General features: G+C 44.6%; 2 protein-coding genes across 2 annotated transcripts; one reads left to right on the forward strand and one right to left on the reverse strand.

The window, feature by feature from the left end:
- Positions 1–98: 98 nt before the first annotated feature.
- LOC147251227 (uncharacterized) lies at positions 99–12,416 on the reverse strand. The gene is made up of 4 exons (XM_086221733.1): positions 11,775–12,416; positions 5,087–5,306; positions 4,022–4,252; positions 99–3,917 (listed from the first exon to the last, which is right to left on the reverse strand). The coding sequence occupies exons 1-4, from the start codon at positions 12,024–12,026 to the stop codon at positions 1,366–1,368; spliced, it is 3,255 nt and encodes a 1,084-aa protein (XP_086077859.1). The 5' UTR covers positions 12,027–12,416; the 3' UTR covers positions 99–1,365.
- Positions 12,417–12,708: 292 nt separating this feature from the next.
- Positions 12,709–16,605, forward strand: map1lc3cl (microtubule-associated protein 1 light chain 3 gamma, like). Its single transcript, XM_086221735.1, has 5 exons — positions 12,709–12,729; positions 15,265–15,404; positions 15,512–15,567; positions 15,667–15,773; positions 15,947–16,605. The coding sequence occupies exons 2-5, from the start codon at positions 15,347–15,349 to the stop codon at positions 16,140–16,142; spliced, it is 417 nt and encodes a 138-aa protein (XP_086077861.1). The 5' UTR covers positions 12,709–12,729; positions 15,265–15,346; the 3' UTR covers positions 16,143–16,605.
- Positions 16,606–17,608: the final 1,003 nt, after the last annotated feature.

A 17,608-nucleotide genomic window follows, 5' to 3' on the forward strand; every position in this document is an offset into this window, starting at 1 on the left:
TAAATATGTTAAACTCCACGTGTGTTTCTTTCAAACTCATTCGATGTACAGAAAATCCAATGTAGGTATTTCAGGCATGATGCAAGTCTGGTGTCGTTTCTTATCACTTTATTTATTAACTGTAAGCCATTAGAAGCTACATTCTGTCTCAAATAACTCGTCAATATTTTAATCATTCAATATTTATTTCAAAATCCTGAGCACAATATCAAGTTAAAGAGTATTTGCTTGGTTTTGGTCATCATCTGGCCAACGTGATTGTACTTCGGAGGCGTTATTGCCCATAAACAACGAGGAATATCACATTCTCACTATAACTACAATCACTGAACAAGTCACAGAGCAGCATGCAGAAGGAGAGTGTACACATACACATTCATACTCAGGATTTACAGGAGGATTCAAGCCGCTGTTAACCAATATGGGTATTTACATGACCTTTTTAAAATTGGCTACTTTGCAGCCAATAAACTGTACTTTCCCTTTGTTTTACCCAGACGAGTGCTCCTGTAAATTGCCTCAAAAACATCAGTAACACTATTGACAACTCCACTAAAACACAGAAGTGTATTTCATACAAGGTGTGTAGCTCGTTTGACCTCCTCAAAGGAATTCTCCATCTCAAAATAAAGTCTTTGTTTTCTTCACTGTAATTTTAACAACCTAAAAACAAAACGTCATACTCAGTGAACGCCATTCTTCTAGTTATTGTGCACAAACCTCCCTGCCTGCCGTGACGACACTCCTTTTAAAATTATGATGAGGAAACTGATAAAAAAAAAGAACAGGTATTTGGCTGGACAGGTTTTTTTTGGAGGGGGGGCGTGGTTTGAAACGATTTGGAATGAGCTTTATTGTTCATTCTGACTTATTTACAATGCTGCAATGTCAGTCAGTGTTTAGTCATTGTGGTTGAGTCCAGCTAAGAAGGAAAAAAGTAATAAATCCAATAATTTAGATTCATGTAGTGAGGAAAGACTTTGGGACGTGCAGTGCAGTTGAGTTTTAAAGCACTCATTTTGGTGCAGGACCCTTTTGTTTGGAGAGATTTGACAGATGTTTTTGAAGGCTATACAAATTCAACAACTTTTAATTTTCCTTCAACCTTTCTTCATTTGACTTGTGTTTTTGCATTCAATGAAGGTTTTACAGATGGTGCGCCTGAGAGGAACTTCCATTATAATTGGTGGTGAATGAAAGCATGGGACTTTTAAATAGTCATTGTTGTCCTAGCAGTGTCTAACTGGTCAGAAGTCTTTGAAGCGTCAATATTCAAAATGATGGCTGTTCCTTGTACATGGAATATTCCAACTTTTCAGTGTAACACATGGAGCTGCATTTACTGTGATTGTACATTTATGAAAGTCACTTCTTGGATGGTTTCCGTTTGAGGCTCAGGGACCTCATGGAGCCAAAGACTCTCCTCCCCAAGTCCCTCAGTGATCGAGAGCGCTGGAGAGGTCTCCTTGGAGGAGGGGATGGGGAAAAGGAAGGAGAGGAGAGAGGGGAGAGGGAGTGGCAGCTGCCCTCCAGGCTTTGAGAATGAGACAAATTAAAGAGACTTGCTGTGGAGGACAAGCGTTTGTCCTGCTCCTTTGCTCTCAGTAGTCTGGCCCCTTCATCTTTGTTCACGCTAATGTCGCATTGCCCAATATCAAATGAGGATACCCAGTGTGCCCGCTTTGTGGGCTCCTCCCTGTGGTTACGAGGCACCAGCAAGCCCTGGGACTCACTCCTGAACAGAGCCCTCCTGCATAGCCTGAGACTGGAGCTACGTCTCTCCCCGTCCTCCTTCCCTCTTTTCTTGGAGAAGATTGGAGAGCTTTCTACTTTAGACCTCCTCTCATGACAACTAGATGCTGCCTTTACTCTTCTCTGTTCACTCCTCCAGCTTCCACCACTGTTTCTTCTCCATCCATAGCCGTACTCATTTCTGTCCATCTCGTCCCTTTCACTCTCTGACTCCTTAGCCCTGAAGTGCCCCTCCAAGCCTCTGCAGAGTTTGTTGGAAGTCTTTTTGAGTGCTTTTGCCATTGTTCGCTCCCTCTCCTCCTCATCATGCCAAACAGCACTGTAGTCTTCTCTCTTGGCATAGCTACTCACTGTTGCTGCCCTGATCAACTTGTGGGATGCATGTTTACCCCTGTAAAGCCCATCTCCCTCTACCCTTTTCCATCCGACATTACCTCCACTTCCTCCCCCACTCTGCCGAAGTGAACCACCCCTCGGCTGAATCATACCATGCTCTGAAGGGGACGTCCTGGTAGTGGCGCGTGGCAGGGAACACTGGAAGGGTGCATCCCTTCTGAAAACAGAGAGAGGGGTGGCACCTCTTGGAGAGGGTTGGAGAGGACGTGGAGGGGAGCGGCCCCTCTGGGTGGAGCGGGAGGCAGGGGAGGAGGCAGTAGAGGAAGGAAGATCAGATGGGGAAGGAATCTGCTGGTAGTGGCAGTGGGAGGAATAGTGGGCTGCAGGAAGATGAATGGACTGGTAAGGATGTATGGGGCTGCTGGAATGTGAGAGGGGAGGGGTGAGACTGCACTGGGACTGTGGACTGTGGGTGACACTGAGAGACAGCTGTATTGGTCTCTGAGGTGTCATATCAGTCAGCCTGCTGTAATCATGTAACTGCTCTGTCTGGGCTGTCAGGTGACTTTTATTGTGACTCTTTACTTCACCTGCTGTATCTACTTGGAAACAGTCAATGTCCAGCTCCACACCTTGTTCCATCAACCCGACCACAACCGCCCTTGACAGGCCAGAGAGACGAGAGATCTCTTCCACCATTGGTGAGTCCTCACTTAGCTTGGGACTAGAGCCAGACTCCTGGATAAAGCTGGTGCGCTGAGACCCAGGAGCTGACCCAGAATTTGTACCAAATGCTGATGTTCCTGTCTCAGGTGGAGCACCACTGCTCCAGTCCAATGAGCGACAGAAGGCTGTAGACCCATATCCAGAACTGGTTCCAGGACCTGAAGCGACCTCCAGGGAACTGCGATGGCTCAATGTGGAAGGACAGGTGGAGATACGAGGCCGGGGTCTAAGTGCTGGGGTGGTTGTAGAGGAGGAAAAACTCTTAGCAGAAGCAGTGGAACATGCAGCAATGTCACTTCCCAGAATTACAGAACTGGCATTTTTGGGATTGTCCACTGGCCCCCGACTAGAGTTTAGATTAGGAGCAAGATTCAAGTTAAGGTTGAGATGCAAGTTAATGTTCAGATCTTCTCCAGTGGCAGAGGGAAGGTTACCTAGATTGATTGAGTTCCTGGTGGCTTTATTCCCAATAGTACTGAGGCTGACTCTGGCAGAATTCCCCAGGAGTGATTTACAGGGTGTTACACTGCCCCCTGGCAGAGTGGAAGGTATACTGCGGCTTTCAAAGGCAGATAGGGACTGAGTGGATCCATGACTTTTGCCTGGGGTGCAAAGGCCTCTGTGTGTGACTTGGATAGCAGCTGAAGAGAGATCAGAGTTGGATGAGTTGATGCGTCTGTGGTACTGGTGAGCCAGGCGAGAGATATACTGCTCCAGCTGGGTGAGGGAGGTCAGGGTTGCAGGCTGCTGAGGCTGAGGCTGGACTGGCAGACTTGGATCAGTAGTGGATTCTGGTGGTTCATCTGGTACAGTTCCTTCTTGATTTGTAGTTTCTGATTGCTCCTGGCTCTGAGAGGTGAAGAGGGGGCTCTGAAGGGCCACTGCATGCAGTGGACTGGGAAAGGGGTATACCTCTTTTGTCCGACGGGACATCAGGTCTATACAGTAGCGAGGTTCTAGCTGAGGTTTTTGTGTGTGGGATGAGGTGGAGGAGGAAGAGGCAGGGTCAAGAATTGGGAGGAGGGAAGAAATCAAGGAGTGACTGAGGCCGGAGCAGAGGTCATACAGAAAACTCAGACCAGTCATGTCAAGGTCGTTCGACACTGTAAGAGACAAGAGAAGAATTTCCTACAATGTATTTTTTATTTTCTATGAAGCATTTAATAGTCTCTCATTGGGTGAATTTACATGTTGTGAATGTGCTCACCTGAAACTGATGTCTCCTCTGTCAATTCAACATCATTGAGGCTGTTTTGCTGAGCAGACTGCTGCTGCACTGCTCTATCTGACCATAAGATGTCAGTGTTGTCAGCAGAAGTAGGGACTTGTTCCCACAGTTTCTGGGGTCTGGCAGGTGGCACCAGTCCTCCTTGAGCAGCATCGCTGGACACAGAGTAGCAAGAGTCCGACAGAGAACTCCCACTCACTGAGTAGAAGCCTTGAGAGAGACACATAGAGAGAGGCGTACTTTCAGTATGTGTATGTGTCATGTTCCAATTATAACTTTATCATTCTATTTGGCACTAATGATCAAGGCAAGGAAATAAAACACATTTATCGTTCATGGGGATTATGCTTTTTCTTGTGCGGAGATCTTTCCAGGGAACAATCCTGTGTGCCAATAATCACCTTTGTCCCTCATTGTTTAACTCAAGAACTGTCACAGAATCCTGTGAAACAGAACATTTCCAATGTAGTCTAAGCTAGCTTGATCTCTATTGTTTTTGGTTGCTATTGTTCTACGAGCTTGTTGCAGCCATGTTGGATTTTTTTTTTTAACTGATCCATAATTTTTCAATACTTCTCATATGTCTTGATTTGTTTTAGTTGGTTGCCAAACAGAAGAGGGCGTCTCGTTGAAAAGATCAACGATTTAGCAAATTCCGTGTTTTTTGCCTCTGTAACCGCCACCACAACATATCGATCACCCTATAACTCCCCATTTTCAAGATTGTCTGAACTAGATCCCCATAATCTTTTGTTTATTTTTGTTGTCTTTAAGAAAGCATGTGTAAATGAGCGCATTGCAGATCCTCCTGGATAAGAATTTGGTAAGACATGCTGAAAAGTTTACCTGAAACTGAGTGAGTCAGAGCCAAGTCACTCAGAGTGCAAGTAAACAAAAGTAAAAAGACTGTGGTTAATGTTTAGTGGGACTTCTGCACAAGGCGAGCTGTGTCGTAATGGAGGGTTACACACTCACTTGCACACGATACAATTTTGACAACCGAGAACAAATGTGTGTATGAAAGCTTAGGTGTTTGTGTTTCACCTGAACTAGGTCTGGAGTCACTATCCAGGTGGACTGTACCACTGGGGTCTGGTGTTGGGGGAGACAGCAGGTCAGAGGGGGCATCCCAGGAAAGAGTAGACCAGCGGGAGTTACTCCCCCTGCCAGATGAACATGAAACTGTCCCATCGCCAGAATTACCGCAGGCGTCCTCTGGGCTGCTTTGACCTGGCAACACCATAACATCCGAGGGCGAGGCAGCCTAGAACCAAAACATGACAAACTGATTGAACAATTAATCTGAAACACCAACGCTGATGGAGAGGAGATTATTTATTGTATTTTCCAATTTGTAGCACCACAAATAAAAGAAAAGAAGCAGTAGGTTTGTTTGTGTTTCATATCAATATGATTTAAACAAATATCACAAAAATAGATTATGTTAGTAAATCCTAACATACATGACATAATTAAATCTGAAAAATAGTACATTTCAACAGACATCAACATGTAATTCTAATTTTTGATTCAACCTTATTTTGGACCATCAATTTTTACAACTATGAAGTTAAATATCTATGTTACTAGTTATGTAATCATACTAAACTTTGAAAATATGACTTTTTATTGATTGTTTTATTTTTCAACTTTTATTTTGTCAGGAAATTATACTTCTTCCACCTCTGGGCTTTGTGTTTTTTAGCCATATGAGACCACACGATTGACAGCAGATTAGCAGAGAAGCTACATTTAAGAACCACCCCACCATCGATGGAGGCCTGTGCATTCATAAAAATAACTTTCCAGTACTTGACTAAAGAAACTCCATGGAAGTATTGGAGGAGGTAGAGACCCAGTCAGATCCAGGGTTGTATGTCCATGATGTCATGTACCAGATGCGTGCTACGGTGACATCACTCCACACTTACCAGAACAGTCAGGAATGAGGCCCCGCATAACGGTAAGAATAACAATCACCCAGTCAAGTTAGCAGAGTGCTTCTATTTCCGAGATTAGTGAGGGCTTGGTAGGACCCCCCCCCCCCCACACACACACACACACACCCACATACCACCCTTCAATTATCCTCCAAATCCCCCTACCCACCCTCCAGGACTGCAGCCAAGAGCAGCTGCATTAGCCTGATCGAGCCCAGACAACAGAAACACTGTGAGTGGCACTGATCAATCCTCTTGTTACTAAGGAGACAATACAGGTAGTGACTCACTGCTGGGTGACAGGCGGGGGGGGGGGGGGGCTACAGGAGATAATGGCAGGAGACAGATGACGTAACAAAGACCAGTCAGAGTGGCAGAAGGGAAGGGGGATGGACTGAGGAAGGAGGAGAAGAGAAGGGGGCAGAGTGGGAGAAAGAGTTTCAGACTTCTGCAGGTTCCCTTCTTCTCATCTCTTCCTCTCTTGTTCCGCTCACTCTTGTCGTTTGCTTTTGTTTTTTTAATCCAAAGTGAGTCGTGGATGAGTGGGTGACCAAACACGAGCGAGAGGGACAAAAAAAGAGACAGAAGCGAGAGTGAGTCACTGAGTGAATGAAAGCAGGGAAGGGAAGGTGAAGCAGTGAGGGCGAGCGGTTGCCGGGTGAGAGAGAAGGGCATCTTGAAGGACCCCTACCTCCCCCACACACTCCCCTCCAACTCCCCTTGACAAATAATCCCCCCCCCCTTCTGTAATATCCTCCCAGCCAGCCAACCGCCCCCTACTCACCATAGCTACAGCTGCTCGCGCTCTAACTCTCTCGCTTCTCCTCCCACACAGACCCACAACAGCACAACAGGCCCGGCGAAATATTTAACTCATCCTGAACCTGAACGCACACAACCCAGCCGCTGACTTCTGCTTTGACTCATTGCTTTACCTTCCAATCACCATAAAAGCACGTTGTTGGGGCTTCAACTTCCGCATTCCCTTCCCTTTCTGTCTTTGTAAAGATATTCAGAAAAAGCCTGATCTTCTCTCTCTCTCTCTCTCTCTCTCTCTCTCTATGTCTCTCTCTCCCTGCCTTATTGTCCAACACACATTACAGGGTATAATGTTCCACAGAGACCAGAGTATGATCGAATCATAAGAGGATAAATGGGTGGGGGGGTCTGTCCAGAGCTATGTAATATGATAGCCCTTCATATTAGGGAGGACCACCGCCCTCTGCAACAACATCAAGAAGCCTCGAAATGATTGTGATGAATTTACAAACAGCTTTTTCCTGAAAACATGCACGAACATTAAGTTTCACATTATGGGGCATTAGAGTGATACGAACGGCAGCAGCTGCCATGTTGACGCACATTTGGCCAAACAATGTAGAACGAGTGGCGAGCAGCACTCACTTGTTGTATACGCCGCAATATTTATTGTTCATGCATTATTAATGTACCATTGAGATTGAAACGCAGCCCACACCGCGCATCTTCATCCTCGCCACCCAAGTGATATGCTCCAGTTTTGTTTTCTTTCTTTTTTTTTTTCTGGAACATTCAGGTGGATTTGCCGTGGAAAAGTTTCTCAGTGAGCTGGGAAGAATCCCGAGGCAACCAGCAGAGACAAAAGCTTTCTCACTCCACGAGTCAGCGTAATGGCTCTCTGTGTAAGATGATGCTTCCCAATACTAAAGAGAATTTCAAGAAAGACTGCCTTCAGGAGGAGAGCACTCAGCATTGCAGATGGAATACACACACACACACACACACACGCACACGTGCTCTATATGTGAAGTAAAGGAAGCTCTTCATTACATTCACCTCCTCTCCTACTCTTACGCGTTCCCTTCAGCAAGACTTTTAGTTTAAACGGTTATTTTTGAGAGGTAAAAACTTCGGTTCTTCTACGAGATTTATGGCAGAATATTAAATTGAGGTACGGAAGTCGGTTGCCAACAAAAAACATTAATATTCAAATCAAATGTGCTTCCATTATCGCGATTATTAATTGCAGGATTTAAAAGAAAATATCTGATCGTAATCATTTTTAGGCTGTAGAAGAAGATTTCTTTGCAGGACATCTCAGCAGCACCACGAGGTTCAATTTCAAATTTGAGACACAATTAGCCTTTAATGTTGCACCTTCCTGTGATTTGAAAATTGAATTCATATTCATCTCCTCTCCAACTTTCGCGTTTCTGTCAGCTAGAAATGTATTTTGGAGCATCAGCTCGGTCTTGATCGCCATTTTAGATACAAGAAGTTGAGCTTTTCTTCTTGCTATGAATATGTAGAATACTTAATTTGGATATTGAAGTGGGTTGAGAACAGATGGTATGAACAAATATGCAAATTAAATGAAATTCTATTCGACAAAAATATTTGAACAAGTGTTGCTGTTTAGGTAACACTTCTTTCAAAGGCCTGCATCCTAACTGATAAAACCATCACATGGTTGGAGATGAAGATCCATTTCAAATTGCATTTTTTTTTGTGTCACAGATGACGGAGTGCAGCCGTAATCCCGACCTGCCAAATATGGATTTGCACAGTTGGTGTTGTTGCTATTAGAGAGAGAAAAGATGAATCACATTTCAAGTTTAATACCAAAATGGAATTCATCTAAAAAAAAGAAAAAAAGAAAAGCTGGTGTTAGAGGACATGATGAGTCTTTTAATCCTGGGATTACAAAGTAGTTATATATATTTTTTTTAAATAACAACCAAAGCAACGTGTAATGAAAATGATGCACATCAATAAGTGAGAGGATGAACCAGTTCGTCCTCTAGAACTAGATTTGGTTCGCAGCTTCAGTTTATCTGCACTGATGCAAATGTTGGTTTGTGTATGTTGGCGGACGCCCGGCTCATCTGAGGGCAGGGCGCCAGGCTGCCCTCGGCCACACTGGCAGCTACCTTCAGAGGTGAGAATGAGCAATGGTGCCTGTCCCCTCCACAGGAAATCGCAGCACCACAGGGGGAAGAAGAAGAGGAGACGATGGTGGGTGGGCGGTGTGGAAGGCAGCGCTTCTATCGAGATGCCCTCGCTCAGATGGGACTGCGATTTCTGTCCCTGCACTTGTTTTATACCAACAAGTTATTTCCATCCACCAGTGCAGCCTGTATCTCTATCACTGGGTTTTTTTTCAGTCAATGCACCTGCAGAATACATAATTTGATGACATTATGAGGAGCTGTGGGGGCTCATGGGAGTTGTTGTCCTGTTACACAACCAGTGAGTCTGATTCAACTCTGGTAGAAATCATCTTCACGGGCCAGGTAGCACATTCCAGTTTTATCTGTGTTACGTTTCATCGTTTTTATTCATGTTGTGACACTTCAATGTAGGAGGAGTTGTGGCCTAAAGGTTAGAGAAGTGAGCTCATGATCATTGGTTCCTGGGACTGGCAGGATAAATCTGGGCGAGAAGAGTAGAACAGGTAGAACGTCCCTTAAAGCTGGACCTTCCCATGCACACAATATACAGGTCACGATATATTGCAATGATACTATATTTAATCTACAAAAATATTCAAAATAGAGCTGAAAATACAACTTGCTGTGCAGCACTGGAGGAGTCTGATAATATGTACATCCCATTACATTTGCCCTTGAACAAGGACCTGCTGCTCCAGCTCAGTGGCCAGCAAATCAAACTGTGGTTTTAGGTGTGGATGTGATCAGAGCGTCCTGTTAAAACTCCCCTGAATAAACAAAGTCTAAAATTAAACAGCTGCAAGTCACATTAACTAACATAATATTAAGTTGCTTCATACTGCTGTTGTAATCGTGGTGAATGAGCTGTAGTTAGAGCGTTACTGTGTGTGTTAGCTTCAAGCTAATATTGATAATTTGACATTACGCACAGGCAACTTGACGAAACATGCTGAAACCTACAATAAAATTGCAGATTTTTCTGAGTTTGAGCAGTAATGGTAACTTTTGAGGTGTTTTCTTATCATTTAAATTTTTTTTTTTACATTTTAGAAAATGTTTCCTAAATGGTTTGCCTGTTCTCCCTGTTCCTGTGTGGGTTCTCTCTGGTACTCCAGCTTCCTCCCACAGTCCAAAGACATCAAGAGGGGACGAGGCTGATTGATACTCTAAATTGACCGTAGGTGTGACTGGGAGTGTGAATGGTTGTCTGTCTCTATGTGTTGGTCCTGTGATGGACTGGTGACCTGTCCAGGGTGAGCCCCGCCTCTCGCCCGTAGACGCTGGGATAGACTCCAGCCCCCCCCCCCCCCCCCTTAACAGGAATAAGCGGAAGACGATGGATGGATGGGTGGATGGGTTTTCTAAAATGTTTCTGCTGAACCTGCGGGCTGTTAACGTACCTCACTATGTGCATCAGGCACTCATATCCAGTGTAGCTTTAGAGCGGTTTGTGGAAGTTATCTGTGACTTTCTCTGGATAAAATGTAGCCGATCCAACTGTTTTCATATCTAACCCTTTAACACCACAAGGCCTTGAACACACCCTGAACCTGTGATAGCACAGGTTTGACAAACCCGGAAGTGAACCAGGGATAATCAGTGATGCAGTAGAATCCATTCTCACATTGAGCCTGGCCAGTTGATAGAGCATCAAACAACTATTAAAACTGTCAAAAGTTAACTGAATACAGGCGTTTCCCAGATCAATCATTAATCACTTTAAATAATCACACTCTTATTATTGACTGACTTAATTGTCAATATATTTTTTTTGCCACGGCAAGCCTCCAAAACACACATAAAATGCTCTCTCTGCTATGCAGTGTCTCTCACTGACAGTTAATTTTTGCACAAACCTTTCATCACCATTCGGTTTTTTAAGTTCATTTTAAACACTCGAAACAGTTAATCAAACTATTTTATCTTTAATGAATGTAAGGGCGCCATTATTTTATTAACATGATGCCCAGGGATGGAAGAAAGAAAAAAAGGAGGCGGTATTTCCGGTCTGCATCTTTCTTAAGTATTATTTTGTTGATGGTCTATTAATATAGTGAAAAAAAACATTAATGACATCTGAACATTGACTGTGTTGTTCACCCACACGCCAAAAAAATGTTCTTACATAATGAAATAATACGGTAGAAAATGAATGACTTGCTGTCCATTGTCCTGTTTCTCCTATTTTTTGAACTGAAAACCTTGCTGGATGCTTCGCAAGTAGTTTTCACAGCAAAAGCTTTTACATGTGGACGACGTTCCTGGAGCAGATCTGCTCTGTTCAGTGTCAGAATCCAGGATCCTTCCACATCCTGTCCTCCTGTATTACATGGCAACCCACATTCCTCACATTCTGCACACAAAAGCACCTGCATATCAATTTCAGGACCAGGTTGGGAACAGGGATGTTTCAGAACAGACATCTCCCATCCTGACCATTCATGAGTCACTGTTGACTTCATGACGTGAAAAGCTCAGTGATGGTGGAACCAAATTGTGATCATGATTGGAGTGAGATGAAGTGACCTTTCCAGCTGATGAGCTTCGTAAAAATGCTGGCTGGTGTATTAATACCTGCAGCTGTAACCTTGAGCCATGCAGGGCACACGGCCAAAACTACAGTGGCTGCCCCTGTCCCCTGATCTCCATGACATTTGCTCCATGTGACGGTCACGCAGCTCAGTTGTGAACATCATGCTGGCTGGTCTCTGGCACCATTTCATCAAGTAGGCAGCGATAATATGAGTGAGCCGCAGCCGAGGGGCTGGTGGCTTGTTGGCAGATCACCACCATCCTGCATCCATATTTGATAATCTCGTCATGTAGAGACCCCAAGCTGACAGGAAAAAAAAACCGACTGACCTGTTGCCTGCTGGATGTCGCAGAGCTCTGCTCCGTCTCCACGCGGGTGATCTCCGGCGTTCCACTCCCGTCCACCGCATGCGGCTCCACCGATCCTCGATCTCCGAGAGCAGCGTCCACCATCTCCAGGTGTTTGCACCTGAGCAGCTCCAGCTCCAGCACCCCGGCCATAGTCGCTTTGAGGCGTTCGCCGATGCGGACCCGCTCGGTGCCCGACCACAGGGAGTTCACGCAGCCGCGGCGGGCGGCCATCCTCGTCTCGGTGCCCGCAGGCGGAACCGGGGCGCAACGATCACTGCTGCTCAGTTACCAAGCAGTTGGTGCAATGGATGCGCTATGGTCCAGCACCAGGTAGCGCAAGACGCGTCCTGATGAGCGATAGCAACATAGTATTCGCTTGAAACAACGCAGTAGCCTGTAATTAACATAAACCTGCTCGTTCCTAACGCGCCATGCCGCCCGCTGCCTCCAGCAGCCCTGCTGACTGGCACCAGACCAGGAGGAACGGATCCACTGATAACATCCAGGAACATTCAAGTCTTATGATCCGCTGTCTTATTTGGGCCTATGTGACTAATAAATGAGCTTCCCGGTCCTCCAGAGTTACCATGGTGCCGGGCTCCGTGCGCTGCGTCCCAATGAGACAATGCAACAGAGCGAGGAGGGAGACGGATAACGTTACATGTGGGAGCAGGCAGCACGAGGAGGAGCCACTGCACCAGAGCCGCTCCAGGATTGGACAGGGAAGTTTTTTTGAACAGACACATGGGGGAAAAAATGTGTCCAACTTCAGTGTACAGTCCAGCCTGAGGGACAAATGGGCTTACTGACATTCCTGAAGCGTTCCCATGGTGATAGTGTGTCAGTAGATACGAGTGACCTCATCATGCTCTTTATCATCTGAGGAAGATGCGGCAGCAGAGTTCTGATGTGACATACAGGTGCCCTGAACCAGGTTGGATTACCCAGCACAGGGGCCCACAGACCCTCAGGGGCCCCGAAAGCCTCTTTTAAAATAGAATTTTTTGAAGTCATACAGATCCACTTGAGTACGCTACACAGTGTATCCAAGTTCAAATCCAATCAGGTTCATTTGATGAGGTTGTAAATGAGACAAACAAGAGCAAATAACAAGTCAGGTTCCCGGTGAAATTTTAAAAATGTAGCACTATATGTAACCCTAACCCTAAGTCATGTGGACCTCCTGATGAGAGGAGTTTTGATTTTCATTTTTCATCATACACAAAAAAATGTTCACAAGTCTAGTTAAGACAGAAAGGTTTGTTTTACTAATGTTTTTGATGTAATATTTAATCTAATACTCACGTGAAGATTGGTATGTTCCACTTGGACAAGAACGGTGATGGAATAAAACCCTTTTACCAGAGATTAAATTTCAACAGGAGATATCAAAACAGGAGTATATGAGTTACAACCCTTCGTGGGTTTAAAGAAATAACAATAATAAACATACAGGCATGTCTTTGCACTGATTTGTGAGAGCATATTGGTACAACGCAGGAAAAAAGTAGAGCATGGTTGATAATAACTGACTTAATAAAGAGATACACCACAAACATGATACTGTTCAAGAAATACAGTGATTTATGCTGTCTCTGTGACACCTTCCTACCAGCAGATGGGGCTCTTCTACTGGTAAAAGTCTCAGGATGGTGCATCCAACTAACTACCACCGCCAGAGTTCCTGGTTAGAAATGTTAAGGAGGTTATAGTTTGAATGAATCTGAAAACTACATCTTTCATGAAGACAGATTCTGAGGCTTAGACAGTGTGTTGGACTGTAGTAGAGTTGGTGAGGATCACCTGATTAATATACAGCAGATAAGCAGTCGTGGGCCTAGAGTTTTGTATATGCTGCAACCGAGGTTACTTCACTACCTGGTATTAGTCTGACATATTGAACTGCCGATGCAGCACCTTTTGTAAAATGCATTTTATGTGTAGGGTTTAGAGTTTTATATTATCATTTATTTCAATTTTACAAGGCAGAACAGAAACAAAGGCATGCAAAAAGACAAATAGAAATAAGTAGGCAAAGATGAACAAAATCCTCCGTACCTTCAGCACACAAGAAATTTAAAAACATAAACAAATATAACATTTAATCGAACAAGCAACCACCCGCGCTCTCACTCCTTCAGTCAATAAACCATGACAAAAAGTACTGCTTGTGTATCATCCTCCCAGTACAGTAATCAACAAATTAACTCACATGGGTGGAGAATTGCCTGATCTGGCAACGCTGGCACTTGAGGATATGAAAAAGGCATGAAACAAGGAGATGATCTTTAGAAGTTGACTTTTAAAAGTGCATCAGTGATTGTAAATGACACGGGGGGGGGGGGGGTGCAACCAGGGAGGTCCACCAGGCTTCAGAGCAGCCAGAGCCACCCTGGACAGCCTCATCTCAGCCCCTTTATAAACGTGTCCCTCACTCTGACCTTGATTCTTGGTTTTATTTTTTGCATAGACATTCAATGAAATCCGCCACATGCTTTCGACGATAAAATGTGGTGAAACTACTGAGACAATGGTTTTATGAATCTCAAAAATGAAAAAGAAAACCCATAATGTCTCAACAAGTATGTCCCTGCTGACATAACAATCCCGCTTCTCTCTGGCACGTTTGACAATATCACACGACAACAGATGCTACAGATGTTAACACTTCCACGTAGACAACTTCCTGAATCTGTTCTCAGTAGCCCAGATTTACTTGTAGATTTTCTGATTTAACATCAAATCACAGATCCATGGTGTTCTTCAGGGTTCCACACCATTTCAGTTTATATTCAGGTGTACAAGGCCAACCTAGAAAAGACAGGTGCAGCCTGCAGAGATGAAAATACATCCAGATTTCTTAACATGTCATCAAAATAGACAAGTTTATTTAACATTTGTTCTAGTTTCTATGTCCGGGGAGAAGAATGAAGTTTCACAGGTTATTGATCGTGATATTGGTAGAAGGCATGATGTCCAACTGTACTGTGGCCTGCAGTGAGGTCAAAGGTCAGGGGTAAACTGCATGAGTACATGTTGGCTGAGTTCAATGATGAAAATGGCACCGGGCACTTCAGTGTGAGAGAGTTGGAGGTCACCCGGTTATGTTTGGGGCCTGGGGGGGGGGCGTTATGTGTTGTTTATGTTCCCTGCATGGCGGATTGCCCTCATTACACTTCTTTTGTCATGCTTGTGCTCGCTTGTGTGAATGTGGACGTGTCAGCGGCATCAATATCACAAGTAGACGTGAGAATGCTCTGTGAGATAACCAGTACGTGTGAAGCTGATTTGAACCAGCAAGGAAAGCACAAGTACACACACACACACACACACACACACACACACACACACACACACACACACTGTGTCTTTATTTGTTGGTGTCACATTTCGACTCCTCCCTGCTCCAGTTCCTATAAAACTTTGCTGATCACTTCAGCTCACCGGGGTTTGCATACTTCCACCCGAGGGGACTTCACTGTCAGCCCGGGCGAAACGGACATCGGCACCACCAGCTTCACCACCTCCATCACTACACTCAAGCAACAAACATGGCTCCTTTTGAGAAATCCATGGAGATGATGCCCTTCAAGCAAAGGAAATGCCTGGGTAAGACACACTCTTTACTCTTACTTTAATGATAATTTCTTTAAAAAAATGTTGACGCTGTTTGGTTTTTCTTTTCAAAGCAAGTTAAAACGTTCATTTATCCTCAGAAACAAGAAAAGATGAAGTATGCAGCATCCGCTCTAAATTCCCCAACAAGTTGCCTGTGAGTCTTTCTGTTCTGTTGTGTCATAAACAAAAAGATATCAGTGTGTGATCCCAGCTGTGCATGCATGTGTGTATGTGCGTGCATGTGTGTGTCCAGGTGATCGTTGAGCGTTACTTACGTGAAAAGAGTCTTCCTCTACTGGACAAAACAAAGTTCCTGGTTCCCTTTGAGCTCACCTTGGGTCAGTTCCTCTGTCTGCTCAGGTTAGTGATCACTGTATTTGTGTGTGTGTGTGTGTGTGTGTGTGTGTGTGTGTGTGTGTGTGTGTGTGTGTGTCTAGTTTAACACTTGTTCATGATTTTGCTCTTTACATCACCTAGAATAATTACCATCACCTTTTCATTCCTCACCACTCGTCTCCTTCCATGCCTGACAGAAATAAGATTGCCCTGGACTCCACCCAGGCTCTGTTCCTCCTGGTGGCAGAGAAGAGCATGTCCTGCATGTCTTCCAGCATGAGGGAGGTTTATTCTCGCTACAGAGATCTTGACGGCTTCCTCTACATCACCTACGCTTCGCAGGAGATGTTCGGAGCAGCACAGCCAGCAGCCAGGCCTCACTGCGGATCATGATGCAGATCAGAATGAACCTGCGTATCAAGCTACCTCATGGATGTTCAAACAAGACACATCACTCCACTTTTCCTCTAGTTTTTACAGCTAAAAATTTTCATCTAGCCAGGACCAAGCTGACATAGTAGATCCTGAAAGACTGACCGAGACAAAGCATGTTCACTGGGGGGGCAGTCAAGAGGATGCTCTCTAACCAATCTATGCTCCCAAAGCTGCCGGTTGAAGTAAAAAAATGTCTGCACTTCAGGCACCACAGAAATGGTTTCAGCCATGGAGACGAGCCAGTCTTCACATCTCTGAATTGCCAGTAAAAGTATCCATGTCAAACAGGGCTGATGTCTGCTGGTAATCAGATTCCTTCGTAGCACTTATCTACTTTGACTGCCTTGTCATCTTCGTCTTCCCTCCAAAATGTGAAGTTACCCCCCCTCCCCCCGGACTCATCAACAGTTCCTGTTGAGGCACACAGTGAAAACTTGGATGTGATCGCCACTCTGACGTGCATTCCAAAAAATAAACGTGTCGTTTTAATACATTGGCTATGTGTGATATTTCTGAGTTTTAAATACATGCCATGATGCTAACGAGGATTGTTAGTCATTTATCAAACACGCACAGCAGAAATAACTCGATCCTCAACATCGAAGGTCTTCTGGGTGTGTGACACTTGTGACTTCCATGTGTATCTGTAGTATTGTACATCCACACACAGGTGTCCCATTCCTCACCTGCGTCTGAGACGAGAGGCACTCCCCACTCATAACTGTGTTATATAAACCGACCTAGTCAACTTTCTGCAGGGGTCACTATGCCAGAGGGCTGCAGGAATTATTTTGAGATGTGAAAGACACAAGTGTGATACAAAACACTGAGGCGGGGGCTAAAGAAAGAGTCAAGGGAGTGACGGTAAAATAAACGCAAAAAAACAAGGAGCTCCATAAACAAGGAAGGAAGGAAGAGGGAAAAGAGACAAAGATGGTTAAGAAGGAAGGAAAAAGGAAACATTGTTGGGGACAGATATACAGTGGGAGTGACCCCGCTATGTCAACACACAATGAACAGAAACGCAGAATCATGCCACCCTCACCTGACACCAGTGTGGGCTTTTCTGCATCTCTCCGCCAATATATATTAGCGTAGCAGAAGAAGCAGCTCAAAATGGTCTGGTGCTCCTCAGAGGAATGTCTCCTGAGAGCCTGAGTGACTTTAAGACCGCAACACTCATTCTTCAGTGGTACAAGAAGCACTGGGGTCTTTCAAGTGGCTCTGAAGTCAATATATGGATGCATTAGCAGAAGATTGTATCACACATACCCTGGATATGTACAAGTCAGTAACATTTTAATGAATGACAAATGGCAGTATAGAGTATACAATGTGTATATATATAAATAGTTGTTTCTGTTTTACAAGTAAACAAGTAGACATGACATTTTTAAGGAAGCTGGAGGCTGTGACACAGTTAA

This window comes from Aulostomus chinensis, chromosome 13 (genome assembly GCF_037954235.1).
Source record: "Aulostomus chinensis isolate RoL2024-O1b breed Wild chromosome 13, RoL_Achi_v1.0, whole genome shotgun sequence".
NCBI lineage: Eukaryota > Metazoa > Chordata > Actinopteri > Syngnathiformes > Aulostomidae > Aulostomus > Aulostomus chinensis.

Excerpts from the sequence above, each read along its gene's own strand:
- LOC147251227 (XM_086221733.1), bottom strand. The coding sequence starts at position 12,026 with ATGGCCGCCCGCCGCGGCTGCGTGAACTCCCTGTGGTCGGGCACCGAG. Across the intron at positions 5,307-11,774 it reads CGACATCCAGCAGGCAACAG|GCTGCCTCGCCCTCGGATGT; the intron begins GTCAGTCGGTTT and ends TTTTGGTTCTAG. Across the intron at positions 3,918-4,021 it reads AGAGGAGACATCAGTTTCAG|TGTCGAACGACCTTGACATG; the intron begins GTGAGCACATTC and ends TGTCTCTTACAG.
- map1lc3cl (XM_086221735.1), top strand. The coding sequence starts at position 15,347 with ATGGCTCCTTTTGAGAAATCCATGGAGATGATGCCCTTCAAGCAAAGG. Across the intron at positions 15,405-15,511 it reads CAAGCAAAGGAAATGCCTGG|AAACAAGAAAAGATGAAGTA; the intron begins GTAAGACACACT and ends ATTTATCCTCAG. Across the intron at positions 15,774-15,946 it reads CAGTTCCTCTGTCTGCTCAG|AAATAAGATTGCCCTGGACT; the intron begins GTTAGTGATCAC and ends CATGCCTGACAG.